General features: G+C 49.2%; 1 protein-coding gene across 1 annotated transcript in view; it reads left to right on the forward strand.

The window, feature by feature from the left end:
• CD101 (CD101 molecule) overlaps positions 1 to 21338 on the forward strand; it is a 40533-nt gene extending 19195 nt beyond the window's left edge. Inside the window, exons 5-9 of the mRNA XM_028503143.2 lie at positions 2055 to 2438; positions 3093 to 3497; positions 5914 to 6324; positions 9070 to 9465; positions 16769 to 21338. Coding sequence (XP_028358944.1) covers positions 2055 to 2438; positions 3093 to 3497; positions 5914 to 6324; positions 9070 to 9465; positions 16769 to 17004 — 1832 coding nt within the window. The 3' untranslated portion in view covers positions 17005 to 21338. The remainder of the gene's footprint in view (positions 1 to 2054; positions 2439 to 3092; positions 3498 to 5913; positions 6325 to 9069; positions 9466 to 16768) is intronic.
• The last annotated feature ends 2917 nt before the right edge of the window (positions 21339 to 24255 follow it).

The following is a 24255-nucleotide window of genomic DNA, read 5'->3' on the forward strand; positions in this document are numbered from 1 at the left end:
TGCACAGCGGGAAGTGCGTGGGTGTTGGTTTTCACACCCCACATTTGGTCTAACTGTCTAGGAATCGCGGAAAACTGTGTAGGCGGTTTAGATATTGACACAGAACGAAATCTCTGTTTTGCGTAACCCAGTCTCCCTGAACACACCTGCGACCCTTCCTAAACCCACTACATGGGTTTGCGCCAAAGGGTCCTGCAGGTGTGCTTCCTGGCGCACAGACCCCAAGCCGGCGGTAGGGTGCCATTATGGGTGACAGATTTATTCAGGGTCTTGTTGAGCATTCAGTTTTGAAAGTCAAACCATTATTTGAAATATGAGCAGTTTTATCATCCTGTGGACATTTTAAACATAAGGGGGACTCACTGGCCCTGTGAATGTAACCTGCCCACACTTAGTACTCACCAAGAGGCAGTAAGGACCACAGTGAACTAAGAAAACCTCATTTTTAAAAATTGACATTAGCCCTGGCTGCTGTGGCTCAGTGGATTGAGTGCTGGCCTGTGAATCAAAGGGTTGCTGGTTCAATTCCCAGTCTAGGGCACACGCCTGGGTTGCAGGCAGGGTCCCTAGTTCCCCAGTGAGGGGGTGTGTGAGAGGCAACCACACATTGATATTTCTCTCCCTCTCTTTTTCCCTCCCCCTCTCTAAAAATAAATAAATAAAAATCTTTAAAAAAGTAAAATAAAAATTTAAAAAATTAATGTTTGTCGAAACTAATTATTATGGTTATATTAGAGTAGTGAAATTATAACAATTTCCCCCCAATTTCTAAACTTTAGTTATGAATTTATTTTTAACTTGAAAAAATTTAAGTATATTCATGCCTCTAATACCCCCAATTTGGAAATGTATATGTAGTATATTTGTAGACATTAAACTTCATTCTGCCTCTGTAACTTATACACATCCATAATTAAAGCAGTAGAAGACTGAACTCCTGCCACGACAGGGAAGAACCATTTGCAAATTCAATTAGATCCTACTCAGGTTTCCAACACCAGTTCTATTTTCTATTTCTCTCTTGGCTTTGAACTACCACTGTTTTCTCTAAGTGCCTATTCTAACATATAACGCTAATGCTAAGAGCTAACCTTTACAGGCAATTCCCCTTGCCAGCCAGCCTAAGCCCTCTGAATGCGTGCGCATTCACTTAGTTCTCTCAACACTGCGGTGAGTTGTGGGTGGGTGCTGTTATTACCCCTAGATTTCCAGGAAAGAACACGGAGGCTCACAGAGATCAACTGTGTTGCCCAAGGTCATTCTGACTCCAGGGACCCTGGCCTTAAGCGTGAGGCTGGGCTGCCTGCCATGCGAGAGCTCCTGAGGTGTCTTCGCGTTGCCCAAAAGGCACCCAGGGCCAGGCCTTGCAGAGGAAGTGCTTGCTGAATGAGTGTCTGCCTTTCCACACGGCTTGAATTTCCCATCTGGGAACCAAATTCACACTTATAGTTTAGATCAAAGAAGGATCTCCCTTCCAACTGTTTATATAATTTGAAAGATAACTACATATACATATACATAGGCACATACGTATTTTCCCCCAAGTGCTTGTTTTTAATGGCCGTGCTGTGAACAGAAATCCTATTAACAATGCTCCTTCGCTGTGGAAAACACGTGCTCGTTAGGGAAGGATAAGCAGGGAGAGGAGGGTCATTTTGAACTGTGAAAGTCTGAATCCCAAAAAAGTAAAACTTTAAATAAACACGGCTTCATTACTTTCAGGGTCGCACACCCACCCTAATTAATCTCACACAGTACTACCAGATGTTTTCCCAACCAGAGGTCCTCCAGGAAGGGAGGATCTAACACACTGCTAAAAATAAGACAAGTAATAAATTGTTTAAGTATAAATAGGCTCTCTGGATATTCTTCCTGCTGTCTGGTTCCCACTATTCCAGCGTTTCGCATGTCCTTTTGCTGGGGTGCTACGGGAGTAAACAGCCTGATCGGATTTGTCACTAACCGGTCAGGTCCTCGTTAATGAGAAATCATTGCACTTTAGAAAATTTTTCATTGACTTGAAATACTTTGTTCTTCTAACCTGTAATCCCCAGCAAGAAGCGTGGTCTTGTCCACCCAGAGCGAGCAGCAAACGGTGTGGGAAGGAGAGGCGCTGACGCTGGTCTGCAAGGCAGACGGAGCCGAAAGCCTCCTGTCTGCGAGCTGGTGGCACTTCCCGCGGAACCAGACGCAGCCGGAGTTCGTGGCTGGCATGGATCAGGCTGGCACCGTGCAACGGGGTGCCTCCTATGGCGAACCCAGCAACCACGGCCGCACGAGGCTGGAGAAAATGGACTGGGCCACCTTCCAGCTGGAGATCTCCTCCACCAGCGTCAGCGACAGCGGCACCTACGAGTGCAGAGTGTCTGAGAGGACCCGGGCCCAAGGCGGAGGTCTGAGCTGGGCTCAGAAGATGTCCGTCACTGTGAAATCCCTAGGTAAGTGCCACAGAAATCCTTTTCTGAACTTACGTACCGTCAGTGCCTTCCTTCTGCAGTGGGGCGCAGTGGAATTTGATGGTGTCTCATCCTGAATCCCCTAGTTAATGGTGTATGTACCCCAGGACACAGAGCACAGTCTCTGGATACCATGTCTGCCAATTATCTCTGAAGTAAAACTCATCTTTATAAAGATCATTGTTATAGGGTGCAACTTGTAAGTTGTCATTCAAGGTTAAAAAAAAAGAGATACACAGAGTGGAGCTGAGCCCCACACACTCAGGCTTTTGACAGCAGCAGCCCTGGGAGGAGTCTCTCAGCCCCCAGCAAAAGAATGTACAGACCCCAAAGGGGCGGGGTCATGGAGGGAGGGGCCTGTGGAGCGCTCCACCCTCTCAGTCACAGCTGTCTGGACAGCAGACTGGACAAACACTGCCTGTTTGTTGCCGCTGCTGAGAACGCTCTGAGAAGAGGGTCAGCTTAGGAAAACTGAGGTCAGAATCCAGGGCAGACTGCACTGTGAATCCACTTCTACCCCCAAATACTTGACACTCGCAATGGCTGAATGACGGCCCGATGCCTAGTTTTCTAGGCAGCGCCTTACTTTGATTTGATCGACATCTTACAAATTGCGTTTCACATTTCTGCTCACAGCGTCAAGTTTACAAGTTAATCTGATGAGCCGTCAACCACAAGTGAAACTAACCAGCACCTTGAACCTGTCCTGCATAGTGGGAGTTGGCTACCCTGACCTCCAGGTGCCACTCAGCGTGACGTGGCAGTTCCGGCCAGCTGGGGCTCAGGCCTTCCACCAGCTGGTCCGAGTCACGCAACCAGGCACTGTCGAGTGGAGAGACTTCCCCTCTCAGTTCCAAAAAAAGATGAAGGTTTCGCAGTCTCCACTTCATTCTCAACTCCTGATCTACGACGCCACCAAGGAAGAGGAGGGGGTGTATCAGTGCAAAGTGGATGTTTACGACAGAAATTCCCTGCGCTCCAACGGCCCCGCCCGGGGTTCTGCTCTGTCTCACCCACTCAGCATAGTCATCACTTTACCAGGTAAACGCCACTCGAAATTAATGCCTGCTCTTTAAAAAAATACTACTCCCATTTTGGGTAAGTTATAAAACTGAGGCGTGAAATGCCTTCTCCTTGTGTTTGTGCTGCACAAGTCAGCACCATAGACGTGTATAAGTGATATCCAGGCTAACACTGTGTTGCTATGCACAGAATGACCGTACTGGTTGTTAAAACATTAAAATAGCTCCACACCAGCTAGTAAAACTGTTACTTGATCCCCGTTCCCCATCCTCCCACAAGGCCCACCAGCCAGCAATGCAAGGGACACCCCTGGAGCAGCAGGGCCCCCCCGGGCTGGCTGCAGGGTGAGGCGTTGTTTCAGACCGGCCACTGCCCCTGCTTACCAGTCATGAAACGTCTGGGCTGTCTCCGCTAGTGCTGTGGATAATGTCCGTTTCACCGGAATATATTCATCCACTCGTTTTAATGTGTTAATGTGTGAGAGAGAATATATGATTGTAGGAAATGTAATCTATCTTGTCGATCGGTAATAGCGCGTAGAGGTTAGAAGTAAGACAACCTGGGCAGTTTTGCTGAGTCAAATATCTTCTCCCAAGACTTTCGTTCTCTTAGGACAGAATGTTCAAGAGCCTTTGAAGTCATTTGTAATAGATCTGACAAGCAGCGTGGCTTCGGATAAGTCACTTAATCTGTCCAGGCCTAGCTACCTCACCTGTAAACTGCTCGTGTGCGGTTTAAAGGTGGTGACGTCCACAGGGTGCCTAGCGCAGGGCCCGCCACACCCAGCAGATGCGCTCACGTGGTGGCCGTCATTATTCTGTCTGCTGCTGAGCAACGTTTCCGTAGCAGTGACAATCCCCTTATTGATTAACTTGTGCCTGAGTTGACTTGTCCTTTCTTTGGACTTTGAAATTGTTTGGCCCACTCTTTTCTTCTGGAAACTTCATTTTTCCTTGACCTCGTGATACAAGCCTTTCTTGGTTTCCGCCCTGACACTCCGACTGCTCTTTCTCTTTCTGTTTTGCAGAATTCCCCTCCTCCACTGATTCGTTCCTTTGAGTTTCATCCTCAACTTCCCCTCTTCTTATTCTGTGCATCTGCTGAAGTGGGCTTATCCCCACCCACGGGTCCAACCTGTGTGCTGACAACTCCCAAGCCCATTATCCTGAAAGACTTTTCTTCCGATCTCCAGACACATCTATGAAGCTGCCCCCAAGATATGTCCACACTCAACATGTCAAAACATAAATGTGCCATTGTTATCCCCCCCAAAGCTGCTCTTACCTTGTTCCCAATGTCCCCAGCACCCACCGGTGACCCAGGTGCGGAACCGGAGTCATCTGCAACTCCCCATGTCTACCTCATACCCAAACTCCCGCAGCACCACCTGCAAAGTCTGTCATAATTCGGTACATTTGTGTCTTTCCAGCATCATCTCCTTCCACGTTTCATCTTGAATTTGACCTCCAGCCACACCGAATTACTTGCAGTTCCTCAAACCCTCTGTGTTCTCTTTCACTTTCAAAGTCTTTGTTCAAGTTCCTTCTTTTGTGTGGAATCTCTTCAACCCTTCTCTAGCAGAGTGATTTCTATTAACCCTTAAGACTTAGCTTAGAGATATCTCCTCCAGGAAGCCCTCCTCACTCTCCCGTATTTGGTTTAGGTGGTCCTGGTGTACGTTTTCATAGTCACTTCTGCCTACCTCTGTCCCACTTGGGTGACACAATCCTGTCATCTCTGAGCCTTTGTCCCTGTACTTAGTCTGTTCTTCTAGACCGTGAACCGGAAGAGGGGAGGTATCTACAGAGCCTGTAGCCTAGCACATAACATTGTACGTGCTTAATAAACGCTTACTGAAGGAAGATCAACGGTGATAAGCAGTTATAAAAGTGGAATCAGCGATGTCAACAAGAAGTTGGAATAAGCTTTGGGAGCAATGCTTGGTCCTTCTTCTTTCTGACAAAGCAGAGCAGCTTTGGGGTTAAAGGAGAGTTGACTCCATGTGGATATAATATCCCCACAGTCGAGTGACTGCAAAGAGACATACAGGTGTTTTTTTGGTCACTGAATGGGTTTAGTTATTGAGACACACAAGTTTAATAGCCCGCATACAACTTCCTCTTGTTCGCCCATGTTTAAAGGCGCATGCAACTGGGCTGGCAAGTTGACAACCCAGTACTCTGATGAGAGAACACATGGGCAAAGAACCTTCTCTCCCTCTGAGGTATAAAATGCTGAGAAGAGAAGGTGTCTGCGCTTAAGTGGTTCCAAGGCAGGAGGAGCAGTCGGGGGTGGGGGGTGGGGGTGCTGCTGGAGCAGGAATTCGCACGTCTGCTGGATGTGGGAGGTGTCGCTCTGCTTGACCTCTAGTGACCGTTCTGCCTTGAAATTCTGTTTTCTCACGAAAGTGCCTGTCTCTATCCCTTTAATGTAGAGAGCAAGCTAAAAGTGAACTCAAGCAGTCAAGTCCAAGAGCTCTCCATCAACTCCAACACCGCCATAGAATGCAGGATCTTGTCCCAGACCCCTGGAAACCTTCCGTTAGCCGTCACTTGGTACTTCTCTCCCCTCTCCCCTAATGCGTCCTGGCTGACGATCCTGGAAATGGACCAAGCCAATGTCGTAAAATACGGGGATGAAATTCACAGCCCACAGAGGAAACAAAAATTCCACACCGAGAAAGTTTCCCATGACGTGTTTCGGCTGCACATTCTGAACGTGGAAGACGGCGATCAGGGCGCATACCGCTGCGCTGTGCAGGAGTGGCTCCTGTCCGCGAACGGCGTGGGGTACAGGCTTGGAGAAGGGACGTCGGGTCTGACAGAACTGAAACTCAGGCCCACAGGTAAACTGCACGCGTCTTTCTGCAGGACTGCCATCCTCCCTGGGGCGGCTGTTCTTTACAGTGATTACGTGAAGGTAAAAATATGACCTGGAGTCCTAGGAATAGTGTCCCCTTCACAATGACTGTCGGGCCTGGAAGCCCACCAGAGGTAGGGGCGGGTCATTTGAGGTGAATCCATCTAAGGTTTCAAGCAGCTGGGAGGGGAACACGATTCCTTTGCGTGTTTGCTGATCAGCTTGGCAGCCGGGTCCGTGCAGGTACCCAGGGCATCGTATCCTCAGATCTCCATAACAAGCTGTGTCATTCCGGTGGGGCTCTATTGTAATTTGGCAGAGAAAGAGTAATACGAAGCATATTTCTCCCACTGTGAACAGAAACTGTACGGCTCAACAGGGATGTGTGCAGAAATTGCTTTTCAACATTTGGCTGCCTAAACAGAAGGCAAATAAGAGTGGTTAACCATTGGAATGGCTGACTGAGGGAACCTCCTCTTCCTCGGGAGACCTTTAAAAATGTAATAGACCTTCCACCCTCTTGCATTGGTCTAAGCGTGCTGCGCTCTAACAGTGGGCAGGGTTAAGTAGATCAGGGTTAAGGCAGATCTCCCAGCCTTAGTTAGGTCACCTCTACTGTTGATTAAAATTAGATGAATGTCACCCTGGCTGGTGTGGCTCAGTGGACTGAGTGCCGGCCTATGAAACAAAGGGTCACCGGTTCCATTCCCAGTCAGGGCACACGCCTGTGTTGTGGGCCAGGGAATGTGAGAGGCAACCAGCCATGGATGTCACTTGCCCTCTCTTTCTCCCTCCCTTCCCCTCTCTCTAAAAATAAATAAATAAAATCTTTAGAAAAACTTCAGATGAATGTCATGGCTAAGGTTCGGGAACTGGATGAGATCCAACGGCACAATGCAAATAAGTTCATCTAGTTTGGCACTTAAAATTCTATTTTCAATGTAACATCAAAAAGAAGATTATAATGAGCACTGCTGCACGGCAGGCCGCTGGGAATACGGATGGAAGGCACAGCTCTTGCCTGAAGGAGCTCACAGTCTGCTGGGCAGCAGCGAGCCCCCGGGTTCCCCTTCTCTGTGTTCCTCAGGCCCCTCTTCCCCTCCCCGCTAACTGTGGGTGTTCCTCGGGGACAGGTCCGGGGCCCCGTGTTCTTCTTCCTCTCTGCTCTCTGTGGAACTTCCCACACACTGCCTGGATTTCAGCCGCCACCTTCGACAAAACGGCTGCAGGTCCTCATCCTCAGCCCCTACCCCAACTGCCTGTCAGGCGTTCCTGCTGGGATGCCTGGGCGTCCCTCGCACTCAGTGTGTCCCCAGTTGCATCGGGCCGGTCTGCCATCCCACGAGACGCGTGCACACTTCTGTGTCCTCCGTCTGTGTGGCTGGCATTCCTTCCTCCCAGTTGTCTCAGCCACATCGCGACGGTGTGTGCCCACCCCTTTAAGGAGGCAGCCGCTTCTGAGCCCAAGCCAGAGCTTCCCTTTCAAAGTTATGGGCTCAGTGTTTTCCAGCCTTTTAGTATCTCAAGAAGTGCCTAAAACATGTTTTTTTTTTTATTTTGGGGTTTTTTTTTTGGTGACATTGCTTATTTTGAGAATGTTCACAACAAATTCAAATTCTTCTAAAATCCGGAGGTGTCAAATAAAACATATTTGGGTGTGGCTGCTGGAGGGGGCCCTCGGTAGGGAGTGAGTTAAGGGTCTAGAGGCCCCAGGGTAAGATGCGGAGAAGTGTTGGTCAGAATTGTAGGAGGGCTGTTGTCTCTGAAATCAAAAGAGAAGACATCAAGAAGAAAACAACTTCAGTGACCAAAACACCACAGAGAGGACAAAACACAGCGGAGGGTTCCTTGGGCCAGGAAATTGTGCCCTTACTGTGGACCTCGGCCAGAGTGTGGCAGTGGGATTGGAAGGTCGATTGCAGTGACACAGGGAGAAACTCGAGGGGAGGAAGTAGGTAAATAGTAGTTTATCATGTAAGTTGATGTTCACATGCTTTGCCATCAAGGGAAGGAGAGAGCAAAGATGGTAACTGAAAAAAAAAATCCAGGATCAAAGTTGTTCTTTTAATGATAGATTATCAATGTTTTTGTAGTAGAGTTGGAAATTCAGTGCACACTGTAATTTCTTTATTTTGTAACTACTCTGGCTTTCATTCCAAGTCCTTACCTGCTGGTTAGCAGAGAAAAAAAATGTTTTTAAGTAAATGTCAAAATCTGTTTAAAACATAGTCTAATTCAATGATTTAAATGGTCTTGTTGAGTGGTAGCCTAACACTTGCATTAAAATGTTCAGTCTCTCGGGTAGCCTCCTATTTCCCTGTGTCTACAGCTGAGACGACACCCAGGTAATTTGCTGAGAATGAGGGTATGGTAGAATACGTGACGTGAGGGATGGTGGGGGCAGGGCGTTCAGGGACGCAGAAGAGAGGGGCGGCCAGGGAGAGGTGAAAGAGGCCGGCAGAGCACCCACCAAAGCTGGGTAGCTTCCAATGGCAGGTCCAGAGACAAGGGGCAGGGCTAAAGGACAGAAATGGCTGGTTGGATTCATAGCTGAGAATGTTCTAGCAAATATGAAGAAGGACAGGGGTCAAAGAAAAGTGTTAAAGAGGAAGGACCTGATATCTAAAGATTATAAGATAGCATCTCCTCAATGAGAACTAGGTTTTCCAGAGGAGGTGTCTAGTCGAGAAGTCTGGGTTCTTCTCTGACTCCGTGCCATTTTGCTTCCCAGGAAGTAAGGTCCGGGTCTCTAAAGTGCACCGGACAGAAAATGCGACCGAGCATGCAGAGGTGGCCATCCACTGCAGCCTGGAGAGCTCAGGCGACTCAACCTCCCTGTTCTCCGTGATGTGGTACCGGACCAGAGAACATTCTGGAAGCAAACTGCTGGTGCACCTGCAGCACGACGGCTTGCTGGAGTACGGCGATGAGGGGCTCAGGAGCCACCTGCAGTGCTACCGTTCATCCCCGACAGACTTTGTCCTGAAGTTTCACCAGGTGGAGATGGAGGATGCGGGAACGTACTGGTGCAGGGTGGCGGAGTGGCAGCTCCTCGGCACCCCCAGCAAGTGGGTCACCCAAGCATCAGATGAGTCGCAGCCTGTGGTGCTCACAGTGCTGCCTTCAGGTAACCAGGGGTTCATCTCCCACGGCTCATGGCTGGGAGAATCTTTGTCTCCCCTCTTATGCTTCCCCTCCCAGCTGTGGTTTGCTCCTTCTGCAGGCAGAAACCACTGTCAGGCTCCCTAACAGGGTGACTTTGCCTTTTCTCCCGATGGTAATGTACTTGGACAGACGAGGGCTGGATGAGGTTTTAACATAGACATTGAAATGTTGGAGGACTCCGCCTCCAGTTCCAAACAAAAAAGCCCTCCATGTTATATCCCTTTAAGTAACCGAAGAGTGTTTGAAGCAGACATCCTTGGGTCTTGGCTGACCTTGAATCTCAGGGTGCTGATGTGCAGTGGCAGTAGGAATGAGAGAGGGACAGGGTGACCTTGTGTTTGATCAGGTTGAACCAATGTCAGCTACATCTCAATGCTCCCTGAGTCAAAAACAAAACAAAACAAACAGGAAAAACCTTTCTCAGTGGACGAGGGCCAGGCTCCTTATCTCTCTGTGTGGACAACCAGCTACCGCACTTTCATAATGATGCTCATTTGGTGTGCCTCTCCTAATTGCACCTTGAAAGGCATCAGCAGAGGAAGTGCGCCTGGTAGAACTTGTTGACAGAAGACCATTGGCCGAAGGTAACCTTTCCCCGTGTGGGAAGGTCATCGGTTCAGCTGAGCACGCAGATTCGGGAGGGATGTGGAATGAGGTTTTGGAGAAGAAGAGGGCACCCTTCCAGCCAGAGCAGTGCCAAGCATATCGTAGGCATTTATTAAACATTTGTTAATGAAAGCAAAAATGTCTCCAGCCAGACCAGTAAATCTTCCCTGGCGGTCGATGAGCTGGCACAGGTTGCAGCCAGCTCATTCCCCGAGCCACTTCTGCCCGCTGGGGTTTAAGGAGAAGGTGAGAGGTGAGCAGCCAGCGAAACTTATGGTGGGAAGGGGTCACCCGAGAGGCGGTGGTGTGGTCCTGGTTCCCTCCACCAGAGAAGGCACAAAGGATCAGTAACGATAGTGCTCCTAGGACAGCAGCTAGCTTTGGTGACACTCCTTAGGAGGGAGTGAGGACTGTGGAGAACATCTGGAAGCTTCCCAACTATCCGAGCAAGGCTCCCAGAGTGGAAGTCAACATGATCTGGTTTGCTCTCTGGGGGCGCCGTCATCTTCTTCCCCTGTCCACTCTTCAGTGAATCTTCCTCCCAAGTCTCCAAGCAGAATTTTCCTTCCGATCAGCTCTTCTTCCATCCCAGGAATTATGGGAAGTCCTAGACCTCCGAGCTGGTTCCATGTACCTTTTCCCACTGGAATTCCTGGGCTCTGCAGAACCAGCACTTTTTGCAATAGACCAAATAGATAATAACTCTAAAAAGTATATATTCTGTATTTAAAAAGCACATCTCTTTGTGGGATCCTTATAGAAGCAAGTGTGAACATTTAAACAGATGGACCCTCAAAAGAAATTGGATTCTTCACAATTGAAGAAGTTTGCAAGCCTGTGTCGTGGTTTTCTTTGCAAGTACAGTTAGAGGTTCCCCAACCCATCTTTGCAGCCCAGCATCTTGCTTCCTGTGCCTGGATGGTTCTTTCTGGGAGTGGGGAGGCGGTGTGGGGAGGAGAAACAGGCCAGGGTGAGGAATCGGGCAAACCTAGGCTCAAATCGTAGCTCTACCACCTGCCTACTCGCTGTGAAATCAAAGCATCTAGCACAGTCCCTGGATATTGTAAGTGCTCCAGACAAATGTTACCTCTTCTCTCCTGTGCCTCCAAACATGCCCCACACACCCACACACACACAGAAATGCACATGCCCACGTATATGTCCATCTACGTAACAAATACGGTAATTTGTTTAATAATGAAGTATATGAGGTTCTAAGGACATGAAAACATGTGTTGCAGAGCCTGTCCCCACAGAGCTCAGAGTCTGGTGGGGGAAACAAAGTCCAACCTAAGTGTTGAAATATCATCAAAGAAATAGACTCAGTACACTATGACAGGAGCAGAGGCAGGGCTGGGGAGAAGGACTGGGTGAGGAGGAGTCTGGGAAGGTTCCCCGGACTATAGGGCCTGAAAAAAGGAAGAAGTCCATTTTATAAAAGGGAGAGGGTATGCAAGATGATCATAGAAACTACGGTAGGACGGCAAGAGGTGAGGTTAGCGAGGTGGGGAGGTCCCGATCTCAGGCGTGTCTTGCGTATGAAACTGAAGATAGTCCGCTTTCTCAGAGAGGTTATGGAGTGCCATTGAATGCACTCAAACAGGCGAGGGACATCCTCAGACTTGCTCTTTAGAAAGCTCCCCTCTAGGAGCAGAGTTAACAGTCAGTGGGAAGGGAGGCAGACACAGAGCAGGGAAAACCATTTCGAAGTGACTGCAGAACCCAGGTAAGATAAGATGAAGGCCCGAATGAAGGCAGTGCCCGTGAGGACTGAGTAGGACGGGCATTTGGGATTAGGAGGTGTACCCTTAAAGATTTAAGACACTGATTAGATGTATGTGGGTGGGGGGTGGGGGGCAGAAGGGGAGACTCAAGGGTGAATGTCAAGTTTCTGGCAAAGGGAGATAGTGGAACCTTCACTACACAAGAGAAAAGTCTGAAGGGGAAGATGAGTTCAAGTTTGGATAAGTTAGGCTGGACTTGAGTTTGGAGGACCTGTGAGTTACCCAGGGAGACCTCTCCAGTAGACACCAGAACTTCCAAATGAGAGCTTTGCCAGAGCTGTAGATTCAAAGTCAACAGTTTATAGCCAGTAATGATGCCCAGAGAGGGGCCTCTGAGGTACCTCACTGTTTGTTGGTTAGAGAAGTGCAGAAGAAGGGCCCGTGAAGGTGGATGGGGAGGAGAAGAGAGGTAAGAGGAGAATGAAGGTTTTGTGACAGCACAGAAACCAAAGGCACAGAGTGGTCAAGAGGCAGGGGAGAGCCAGCAGACCGTAGCTGTTGCGAAGAGGTCAATGAAAATAAGAATGGAGCAACAGCCACTGGATTTAGCAATATGGAGAAATAGCAGAAGCAGAGAGGAGTCAGGCTGCATGAGATAGCGGGCACAGCACACACAGGTTATGCTTGCAAGACTCTTGATGTAAAGGGAAATAGGAACCACCGTAACGAATGGCAAGAGGTGCCGGTGAAGTGTGCTTTGTTGTTTTCGTCTGGAGACCGTGGGAACTTGAACACGTGTACGTTCTAGAGGGGAAGAGCCCACGGAGAGCAGAGGAAGAATAGAAGACAACAGACACGAGTGACAGGCCAGCATCCTGCACGAACGCACGCCACCTCTCGACTGGAGTGCCCCTCAGGCCTGTCTTTCCCTGGCCAGCACGTGCTAATAATCCTTTCCCCGCCAACTTGACTGTCACTTTCTGAGTTGCCCTGCCTCACTGTCTTGGTCGTCACACCTGCTTAGCATCCGCCAGCACCATAGATGCTGAGAAGGAGGAGACTTGGAGCATCTCATCCCCGGATTAGCATGGTGCCTGGAACACAGACGCTCAAACACCCTCTGGATCACAGGGCAATTGTGCTCCTGATAAGGACCCGCTCCGAGCATTAATAAAGGGCAGATCCAATATGATGTACCACCAATTCTCCCCTCTCAAATGGTTTTCCACCGCCCCTACTTGGCAACTCCACGTTCAGTGAGTTTGGGACCACGTAACAAAACTGTGAGGCCTGTGGTTTAAATGCAGGTAGGGAAGTTCAGAGGCACGTCCCTGGGGAATGGACCTTGCATTTTCTTCTCCGTCTTACTTCCTCAGCTCTGGCTAGGCCAAGGCAGGGGCTCCAGCCACCTGAGTCTTTTAACCTCACCCTCAGACCCCAGACATAAATGTCTTCTTCTAGAAAATTCTCTGTGATTGATAGGCAAGGCTATAGAACTTAGCAGGGGCTGGATTATTTGTTGTAGTATGGCATTTGTTACTATTTCCCAGCTTCTGTTTGGATAAGGCTACACTCGAAGAGCAGATCCCCAAGGGAGATGTGTGCCCTGCCACACCGAAGGTTCTGGAGAGCCCATGACATCTGTCCACGTTCCCCCAGGGTCCCCAGGGAGGCCTGACATGGAGCGCTCAGCAAGTGCTTGCTGGAAGAATGAGCCAGCCTTTCTCCTGTTGGGCTGAAACAGGATGCTGCCAGGGATTCACTTATTTGAGGATGCACTTGTATCAGCTTACCTAACCCTACTTTTATTTTTTTTGGCCAGAGTCAACTCTCCCACAGGGCCAAAGTCAGTTGCCCAGGTTTTGGTTGGGGTGGGGAAAGAGCCGGCAGCCCCCTTTCTTCTTCCGAGGTCACATCAATAAGAAACATTCCTTGTGATGCGTTTGGCTGTGGGTGGCAGCGTGTCATGGGCTAGACCTCATGATGAAGTGTTCTCATTGCGTTTTTGGCTCAGTCTTGCAGGCCTTGCACTTTGAGCCTTGGGCACTTACTCGGATTAATTCAGAATGCCAAGCCTTAATGGTTTTGAATGTGCTAATTCTAATCCAGATATGGGCGAGAGGCAGACGGTGGGAGAGGGTGGTTGTGGGGTCCAGAGCGGATGCCGTCCTTCCAGGAGAGGCCAAACCAGGTGGTGGAGCCGATGGTTGCCGGCTGTGGGCCAGTTCAGCAGCATCGTGAGGAATGTCCTTTGATGGCAGACCCCTCTAAGTGGCGCAGCCTCCTCCCCACTGAGGTAGTCAAGGGCCCCTGGCAGTCCCTTCCCGCTGAAGGTTAGCATCCCAGTGGCAGAAAAGCAAGTACTAGAGTTCTTTTCACCTTCTATGTGCCGGTCCCGCCTCCCCATCAGCACACCTCCATCCTAGCAATGGTGATACGTGGGTTCTGTGGACCCCACCGCCCAATTCTCTGCCTCCCATGAGTAGGAAAAGGAAGCCAGAGGCTCCTGAGAAATCATGTGACTCTCAGCTGAATGTCCCCCAGTCTTGGGGACAGAGGGCTCAGAGGTTTAAAAAAGAGGCGTGGCCTGCAGAAGAACGCGACCCAGCCTGGGACCCCTGAGAGGAACCAGCAGGCTCAGCCCTGTTTTCTCTCTGGTCCCTCAGGGGAAAGTTGCCCGTGATTTTCCTGACTTTCTCAGTAGCATTCTAGCTACTATTTATTCTCTGCTGACTCAACAAATGCACCAGACACTATATTAAGTGCTTTATTATGCATTATCTCATTGCGGCTTTAGAAATTATTATCCCCACTTGATTGATGAGGAAACTAATGATTAGAGTGGTTAAGTAACTTGTCCAATGTCAGACATGGTCGGTGGAAGAGGCAGGATTTGAACCCAGCTTTCCAGGGTGGAGGAGGTACTCAGTAACTAGCCCGCACGTGAATGGCGTGAAGTACCAAGGCCAGCACCCTTAGCCTCTTGTTCTTCAGTTCCATTCTCTTTGAGCATCTCTGTGTACACCTCCGGCTTCAATACATGCCTTCAAATGTATTCAGATAAGACGTGGCAAAATTACTATCGCCAAGCAGGGCCTTAGAGGGGTTAGATAGGATGTAGAGAAGGGATAAAAAAGGACTCAAAATCTAGCTTTCTCATTGCCCACCCTTTCAAAATCAAACACCCAATTTAAGATGGAGCTTATGAATGAGACCAGAGGAAATCCCAACAACGAAGCCCGGCAGCTCCTCGCCAGCCTGTTCAGAGGCGCCGTGTTCAGTGAATGAGGGTTTCGCTCTGTGCAGAAGATGGTGGCTGCACCCCTGGGTTCCTGGGCACGGAATTCACTCTCGTGACCCGTTCATCTGTCCGTCCCCATTGATGACCTGTGGGCAAAGTGCTGCACAAAAGAAAAAGATGCACAAGACGTGGGCCCTGTCCCCCAGGAGCTCCCAATGCAGGAACTGGACCAGTGTCTAGTTACTTGAGTTCCAATAAAGACATTCTTCGGGGTGCAAAATGTATCAGCAATGCCAAAAATGGAATCCTTGAAGCATGTGTTTGATCAAAATGACCTCGGAACCTGTTGTTTTCATCTCAAAGGGTCTGCCATCCCAAGAATCCTGTGGCTTAGCCTCTGAAAAAGGAATTGCTTATGTTATGACAATTTTCCAACGAAAGCACAGCCACTGTTAGCATCAGACTTTCAGAGCAGCCTCATTTGGAATACCCTGTCGTAAGTGAATGTAGCTGGAAGGCTGCATTTTGTAGTTGGTGTCTCATGAAGCATGTGTCTTTTTGTATCGAGAGACTGTGAGGCTGGTCTTTTACTAGTAACTCGAGGGTCTGTGTCCTGGAGCCTGTGTGGATGCGGTCCTCTTGTCCGTGTCCCTGCTGTGTGGCCGGGACCCACTCCGAGGCTGCATGCGTGTGTTCCTTGTGTCTGGTGCTGACAACGCTCGCCCAGGGACCGCAGCTGCGGATGGGGCATCTTCAGCCAGCCTTTACGTGGTAACTTCTGCCCCATTCAGTCCAGTCTCACTCAGCTCAGCAAAAGTGATCAAGCACATGTGCCAGGCACTGCAGGGGCCGTGGAAACAAGTGGCCCCGTCACCCATGCACGCACCTGTGGTAAAACAGCAGAGAGGGCTAGAAGGGGACCGGGAGAGGTCTGAACAGATCTGAGTGTGAGGGGATATGGGAGAACTGTATCTGAGGTGAGGTAGGACCCCCTGGGGGAGGAAGTGTGCTCCAAGCTGGGCCAGGGGACCCAGGGGACCCAGAGGATTAGGGTGCAGAGAGCATGCTGGGGTGGGGGGCAGCAGGAAGAACAGCATAGACATGGGGCTGAATGGAGGGGGCCTGGAGAGGGGGGTGAATTTGGAGTCAGGAAGGGATGCTGAGTCTCACTGTAGGTGCTGTTTTATGAGGACCATGCATATGAGAGAGAGAGAGAGAGAGAGAGAGGGAGGCAGGGAGGGAGGCTGATTAAGAAGCAACAGCAGTGGGAATAATTCAGTTAAAATTTCAGGCCCGGCAGCAGAGTTGACAAGGGTTGAATTATACATACCTTTTCTGAGGAAAGAAGATTAAAGGAGAGGTTTTCTTTTTTGTTTTGGCTTTCTTTCTGGCTGTTAGTTTTAAGTAGGTCATTGGAGCCTCCAGTGGTTGGAAATTGCTAGGCCAGGCAGGGTAGGTTGGGAGAGTTCTTGGCTCCTCACACTCTCTCCTTTGCTCCTCAGGGTGATTTAAGGGGCTGGTTCTATTAGGGCCCCTTATTGTTACAGGTATTTGCCTGTAACAATGAATCCTAGAAGTGTTTATAATTGAATTAGTACAAATAAATCAAAGACTAATTATTTTCTTTCTCCCTTTCTTTCTTTCTTTCTTTCTTTCTTTCTTTCTTTCTTTCTTTCTTTCCTTCTTCTTTATAGAGCCCACGTTTCCTTCTAGGATCTGCTCTTCAACATCTTTTATCTATTTTTTACTTGTCTGCCCCTTCATTCTTCTCATTCTTCTGCTCGCTTCCGCCCTCTGCTTATACTGGAAGACCAGGAAGCTGTCAGCACTGAGACTAGCGTCCCAGAAACAAAAGGCCCTCTGGGTGAACATGAACGGGGCTGGAGACAGTCCCGCCAGCAGGTGGGGAGAGGAAGAGGAAGACCATTGACTCCCGAGAGGCGCCTGCAGTCCCGTGGGAACAGCGTGGACTTCGCAGTTGGACGGATCACACCAGTGTGCGCATGAATTGTGGCTCTGCCTTTCTCTTGTCTGTGGCCTTGGGTACGTCCCCCAGGAATCTGAGGAGATGTTCATTGAGTGTGTATGTGGTGCCAGGCACTGTTAAGTGTTTCTTTGTGTGTGACCTCATCTACTCCTTGCATGCCCCTCCCCCCAGGAACTGGATGGCATCATGACTCTGATTTCACTCACCTCATGGAGGTTCAGGTTCCCCATCTGGGAGGAGAGAAGTCCCGCCCTCTCACAGCCTCTGGGGCTCAGTGAGATCCTGTGGCCAAGCCCAGTGCGGGGTGGGGGGCTCTCTCAGCTCTCCTGGGCTCTCAGTCACTGATTGCCTGCAAAACACCCTGAGCTGCCCTCACCTTGGCTCTCGGTAATTCTCTACCTCCAGGGAAGAGGTGTAGGGAGGGGCCTGACGTAGCAAGGTGGGAGGAACTGGGAATATGCCCCTCTTTCCCATTACATCTGCCTCCCACTGCAATGCAGCTCCCTTCGAGGCAGAAATCCCACTTTCCCTTCGTCCCATCGGCAAGAGCCACGCAAAAGCTCTGCATAGTAGGTGCTTAGTCAATGTTGTTTTTTTATTAAATAATAAAGCATTTTGTGGCCTGAGTTTTTCCCCCCTGTAAGACTAAGTCATCGCTAAGGAAAACTTTTTTTTAAACCTAGCAACAGTGCTCCGGTCAGCCCCCCAAGACTCATATCTTCCCTTGCTCCCCGCACCACAAGGCCTGCCTGGCTCCCGGCTCTTAGCCAATGCCCTGTCTTCTCAGAGCGGACAGCACTCTGGGGCTGTGGTGGTTATGTGGGGGATGGGCGGTCCACAGTGCCACGTCCCCTCCCATGGCAGCGGGCTAGGGGTTCAGGGGGCCCATGGGTCAGGTCTGGCTCCTCCAGATCCCCTATTCTCAGCCAGGTAAAAGCAAGAGGATGGTGGTGAAGTTGGGGTTCATGGCTTAAGGCTTTCAACGCTGTCCCCCCCAGGAGTAGACAAGTGTCCCCACTGGACCTGAGGTCCCTTCCCTTTGTTTCAAAAGCTACTCAGGCCCCGTTGTAGCCGGAATGGAAAACCAATCAGTGTCACCTCACAGACTTGAGAAAACACATCTGTTTATCGTCTGTGTGACCAACAGCACTGCTTTCACACTCGGTAATTTGCATTTCCAAGGAGAGCGATTTATTTTTAATTATTGTATCAGGCACAGACGTCCTCTCCAAACATAATTAGTTTTTTTGCAAGGGAATTATCAGTGGCTGCGAGAACTCCCACAGTAGACCCACCGGCTCCAAGCACTCATCTCCCTTCATGGCCTCGTTTGAAATCCTCCAAATGTTTCCTTCCACACTTCGACACGTTTGTTTTTCTCAGGTAAGGAAGCATAGTTTTCAGAGAACAAAGCTCAAGGTAAAGACCTTTGAGAAAATATGATTGATGTCTCCCCCTCCAGTTTTCCCAGAAACCTGTATTTTCTTTGGGATCCTGAAGGGGAGGAGCAGACCTGAGCCCAGCAGAGGCCAGAGTGGATTCCGGTGCCTCCCCTCCCCCCACCGCCCCTCCCCTCGCCCGGTCGCAGCCTTTCCACGCTGAGCTCACACACACCACTTTCTCTCTCTCGAAGGCAGCACAGACGTTGTCAGAGCAGACCCTAGAATGTCTAGCTGCTCCCCCCTCAGCGGGCTCTGGGAATGGTCGTCTCCCGATGAGCCTGCTGTGTCTGGCGTGGGAGGGTGCGAGGGACCCAGTGGTAATGCAAGCGCATGGAGCCGGAGCCTCATTATCTCACTGGGCTGGTCGCTTGCCTGGTCTGGACCCTCTGCTTCCATTAATGGGATCTGGCACAGGTTCGAATTTCAAGGAAGCCAATTTGCACTTTTGGCTCATTGTGAGTGTTCAGGTAACTAAAACCCCAGTCTGACTTTTTTCCCTTTTGAATGTGTAGAATAAAATTTGTTTTCATAATAGACATTTTACATGAAACCTATATGTACTTGTTCATTTTAGTTCTTAAAACTTAATGGAGAACGTCACTTTTCCTCATTGATTTCAACCTTTCCATTCTGTGTCACCTCCAGCTTTTCCCTTACTTTCTTGTGTTGTAAATTCTCCTTGGCAACAGGACAAACCTCTGTGTTAGGAGTTGGCTGCCTCGGGCCCGTGGGCAAAATACAGCCCAGCACCTGTATTTTAAAATATAATTTGTTGGAATCCAGCCCTTTCCATTTACCTAGGTATTTGCTGCAGCCAGTGTTCTGACAAAATGGCAGAGCTGAGCAGTTGCCATGGAGACAGCATGACCCTCAAAGCCTGAAATATTTGCTATCTGGCTCTTGATGGAAAATGTTTGCCAACCCTGCTCTCTTAAAGTAGCTAATGTTCTGTGTGTCTTCTCTGTGTATTATGTTCCTGGGAAACTTGATTCGACTTATTGTATCTCTCGTGGCTATGTATCTGAATTAATTTAATAAACAGTCTCGGACTCTCTGTATTGGTGTGCAGTCCAGCAGTTCTGAAGGCTGGGTTCTCTCTACCACACTCCTACGGGAGATGGAGACTCCACGTCACCCTGCTGAGTGCTCACTCTGTAAGACGAGATGACCCCGGGATGACTAAGGCATGAGCAGGCTTACTTTCATTATCTTTAGTCTGCCCAGACGTTTATGGGAACTACTGATCTGTGGCAGCAGATACGCGCAATGGCAGAAAGTCACGATGATGTCTCACAATCCTACGGGAAGGGTTCGTCATCTCGGAGTTTCATGGCCTCCCGTGCAAAAGGGATTGTTATTCCCATCCCGCAGGCAAGAGACTGAAGTTCAGAGAGGCTGGGGTTTATCTAGGATCGCCCAGCTTGTGCAGAAGATGGAGAGTTCAAACTGGGGTCAGCTGACAAATCTGGGCCTCTCGCCACGGCAAGCGCTCGGCTCAAGTCCAGTGGGACGGGGGAAGTCTGGTGATAATCATGTCCACCTCACGTGGTTTTTATGAGGATCCGATTAGATACTTACATGGAGATAAGTTTTAAAGCACTTCAGATCATAAATGAATTGTTGGCATAACCCACGTTTTTCCAGGCCTTACTAGTCTGTGCACATAAATAAAATTACGTCAACAATAATGATCCAAGTTCTGTAGACTTTTGTCCCCAGGCTGCTTACACAGAGTCCTGGCCCCATAGAAAGTGTTCTTCAAGGATTTCGGGGGGTCCCCTCGGATTCTGGGAATTCAGACGAGCGTAGCAACAAGCCCACTTGCACGTCATCTGCTGTGGCTCTGCTCAGCTCAGCACCAACTGCAGCTGGGCTGCTGGTGCCCAGTGGTAAGCAGGGAACAGCGCCTACCTCTCATTGTGTCTGCATTGCCCACTGTTTGAATTGTAGATGAATGCAAGTTTGCTTGTGCCCCAGGTCACTAAAGATTCCCTTGTGGAAACAGCCTATTCTCTCCTTCTCTTGGTGGGGTCCAGACACCAGCCAGCCTAGGACCAGTCTGGGAGACAGACTGCATGCTGGGCTCTTGGTTCCCCATTCTCGGATCCCAGGAACCTCTGTATTAACCCCTTCAGCATAGGCCCCCCATCCCTCCAGCAGGTGGGACATGCAAACGAGGAGGCTCCGCACATATCGGACAGGTCCAGAGCAGGTTGAAGTCCCTGGAGGTTCAGCTGGGACTTCTGTTACGCTGGTTATTTATTTTTACCCCTAATGCAATAAAGTGCCGTGGTCACTGAGAAACCCGAGACAACTCCGCAAAGGAGATGTCATTTGAAATGGGTTTTAAAAGTCAGAAATAATTGATAGGAGAAGTTGGAATAAACAGTAGTCTGGGGCAAAGGTAGCCGCATGAAACACTAGTGCATAGAATAGCTTTGGTTTGCGTTAAATGTCAAGTTTATGGAGGAAAGTAATAGGAGATAAATGTGGAAAGGTTGTGGAAAATTCTGAGGGTGGGGAGGGGTAGGAGAATGAATCTTAAACATGTGTAAGAACTTGGACTTTATTTGGTGGACCATAGTGAGCCACTGAGTGTGATTTAGGAGGGAAGGAGCAGCCATGCTTTAGCATGAGAACAGCAGCAGCAGCGTAGATGACGGATGGGGGGTTGGGGTGAGGGCTGTGGTAGTGCCGAGGCAAAGCAGGGCAGACAACCCTACCAACACACCAACAGCATGACCGTCTGTGTGCATGTCACAACATGTGTTCTGCAAGAAGCTAGGAACAGAGTATGCACTGTATGAGTCCATTCGTTTGAAGTCCAAGAACCAGCAGAAGAAATTTAGGTGGTGATTTCATGGGTATATACATAAATTCCCTGAGCTGTCATTCCAAGACATGAGTACTTTACTATATGTAACTAAATACATAATACATATATATGCTGTACAATAAATAATGTATAACTATATTATATTATAATAACATAATAATAAATAGCTTACATGTAAATAACTTAAACCTGAGGTTTTTTTTTTTTAAAAAGTATCTTTCTTTCAAAAAGTATTTGAGAATGAACTAGATGACCAACATGGAGTGAGGAATTTTAATGTGTAAAAGAAACGATAAGATTAATTTATTCCACAAGCACCTTCTAATATTTAGCATGAGCCAGGACACCCCCTAGGAGGTAGGCATGCGGAAGTAACTGACACTGCCCGTCCTCCCAAAGAGGAACAGAACGGAGTTGACAAGTCGAGACTGCTAACTACTTGCTTTTCGGGTCTTCCACCTCGACTTTTGCTCCTTCCAGACGACAGGCCTGGTGAAGACTTCAGTGACCTCGCAGTCAGGAATGTGAGCTCCGGGTTCAGACTGCCTACATTCAGACCCTGACAATGTCACGCGCTGGCTGGGTAGTCTGTCAGTTCATCATCTCTCTTGGCCTGAATTCCCTCATCCCTAAGATGAGACCAATACCCATTACTCCACAGGGTTGGCTGTGAGGATTACATGAGACATTCATGTGAAGGAGTTAGAAGTCTTAAATGTTAGATATCATCATCATTTGATTGACATCAGCGACAAGCTGGCCATTTGAATACTTCTATTTATGAAAAGGAAACCAGAAAGCTGCATTTTACTACCTAATTTTTTTTTAAAAAATCCTCACACAAGGACTTTTTTTTTCATTGCTTTTAGAGAGAGAGGAAGAGGCAGAGAGAACTATCGAAGGGAGACAGAAGCATTAGTCAGTTGCTTCCCATATGCACCTGGACAGGAGATTGGCACCTGGACCAGAACTGAACACCTGCAGACCCAGACAGGGGATCGAACCTGCAACCTAGACTGTGCTCTGACTGGGAATCAAACCTGCAACCTTTTGATGACAGGCAACACTCCAACCAACGGAGCCACACTGGCCAGGGCTTATTACCTAATTCGCAACATAATAGTGAAGAGAACAGGGCAAGGGGATGAGATATAACCCTGGGCTTGGCCACGAAATGGAGTCATGGCTTGGTTCCTCAGCCCCAAAGGCTAACCTAGAGAAAAAGAAGTGCAACATTTCAGAAAGAGTCAGGGCAATGTGGACAGAAGAACATTTGCATAAAATTGTCTGAGTGCTTTAGAGTTAGATGAGAAGCCAGGGTAGTTTAACCCAGGAGTTCCAAATGGAGGTATATAAATATATGGGAATTAGTGGGAAATGAAGTCCCTAGAGACTGCTACCCTGAGCTACTTTATACCTGTATTAATTAGCTAATTCAATTTGCATGTAGACTTGAATGCAAATAATTAGCCTGAAAATTTGTACTAGTTTGCTCAGACTGCCTGCCATAACAGCAGACCATAGACTGGGTGGCTGAAACAACAGGAATTTGCTTTCACCCAGATCAAGGTGTCAGCTGACCGGCAAGGGCCCTCCTCCTCACACACTGCCAATTCTTTGGTACCTCCTCACGGGACGGAGAGAAATGTGTCTCCTCTGGTAAGGGCACTAGTCCCAGCAGAGGGCCCCACCCTCATGCCCTCGCCGAAACCCAATTTGCTGCCAAAGGCCCCGACTCCAAACGCCAACCCATTGGGAAGTGGAGCTCCAACATCCAGATCTGGGGGGACAAAATTCAGCTCATCGCACTGGAGAGGGTACACAACTTAAAAGCAAAACCAGTCAGGCGAGCAGAATCTCCCCCCTGGCACTTAGCCGTGCGCCAGCTCTTCCATCAGAAATGGGCGATTACTAAAGCAGCAGGAATGGTGTCATCTTGAAACAAGTTTAAGGGTGAGAAAGGATTGCTTAAACATTCAGGCAGAGCTCTGGGTAGGGACACAAAGAACTGGGCAATACCTCTTCCACAGCCACCGTTAATGCTGCTGTTGTCTCCCCGGGACCAAAGAGGTATTGAGGGTTGGAGGGCGGGGCTAGAGGGAAAGCAGGAGAAAAAGAGGAATGAGGGAGGAGAAATGGGCAGTTAGCACTCTAGACTGAGAAAGCAGAAATAGACGCCAACAAACCACAGAAAGGAGAACCTCACAGCCCTGGCGCTACCCACGCGCTGCTCTTAGGCACAGGTGGGTCTTTGATGCCCCAGCCCAGACAGCTTCTGAAGGAAGCCGCTGACTGACAGGGAGGAAGCCTGCCAGCCCGCTGGAGGAGCCCTCAGACACCAGCAGAGGCAGCGAGCTCCATAGCACGGAGGTGAGGCTTCGCTGCCTCTCTGGTGCAGAAGCAGAAAGTAGGTTCTGTCCACTGTGTGTGGGAACGGGGTTGTCAGCTTCTGCTTAGAGTAAGGTGGAAGTTCAGTCCAGGAAAGGGAGGGTGAGAAAGTACTAAAGAGGAACTGAAGAACTAGGAAGAGCTAGACCTTTTGAAAGGGATGCTCTGGGCTGCCCAGGAAGGCTGCCTCAGATCTTCATCAAAAGAGTTATTAACTCTGCCCTGGCTGGGGCAGCTCAGTGGATTGAGAGCCAGCCTGCAAACCAAAGGGTCGCAAGTTCAATTCCCAGCCGCCCACATGCCTGGGCTGTGTGCCAGGTCCCCAGTAGGGGGCGTGCAAGAGGCAACCACACACTGATGCTTCTCTGCCTCTCTTTCTCCCACCCTTCCCATCTCTAAAAGTAAAAACAATCTTTAACAAAAAAGAGTTATTAACTCATATTCTTCTCATTGTTGGACTGTAGCAAATCCCTCACTCAGCCTTCATCCAAATGCGCGTAAGTCTTGAGAGACGGCCAAGAGGGAGAG

Source organism: Phyllostomus discolor, chromosome 14 (genome assembly GCF_004126475.2).
Source record: "Phyllostomus discolor isolate MPI-MPIP mPhyDis1 chromosome 14, mPhyDis1.pri.v3, whole genome shotgun sequence".
NCBI lineage: Eukaryota > Metazoa > Chordata > Mammalia > Chiroptera > Phyllostomidae > Phyllostomus > Phyllostomus discolor.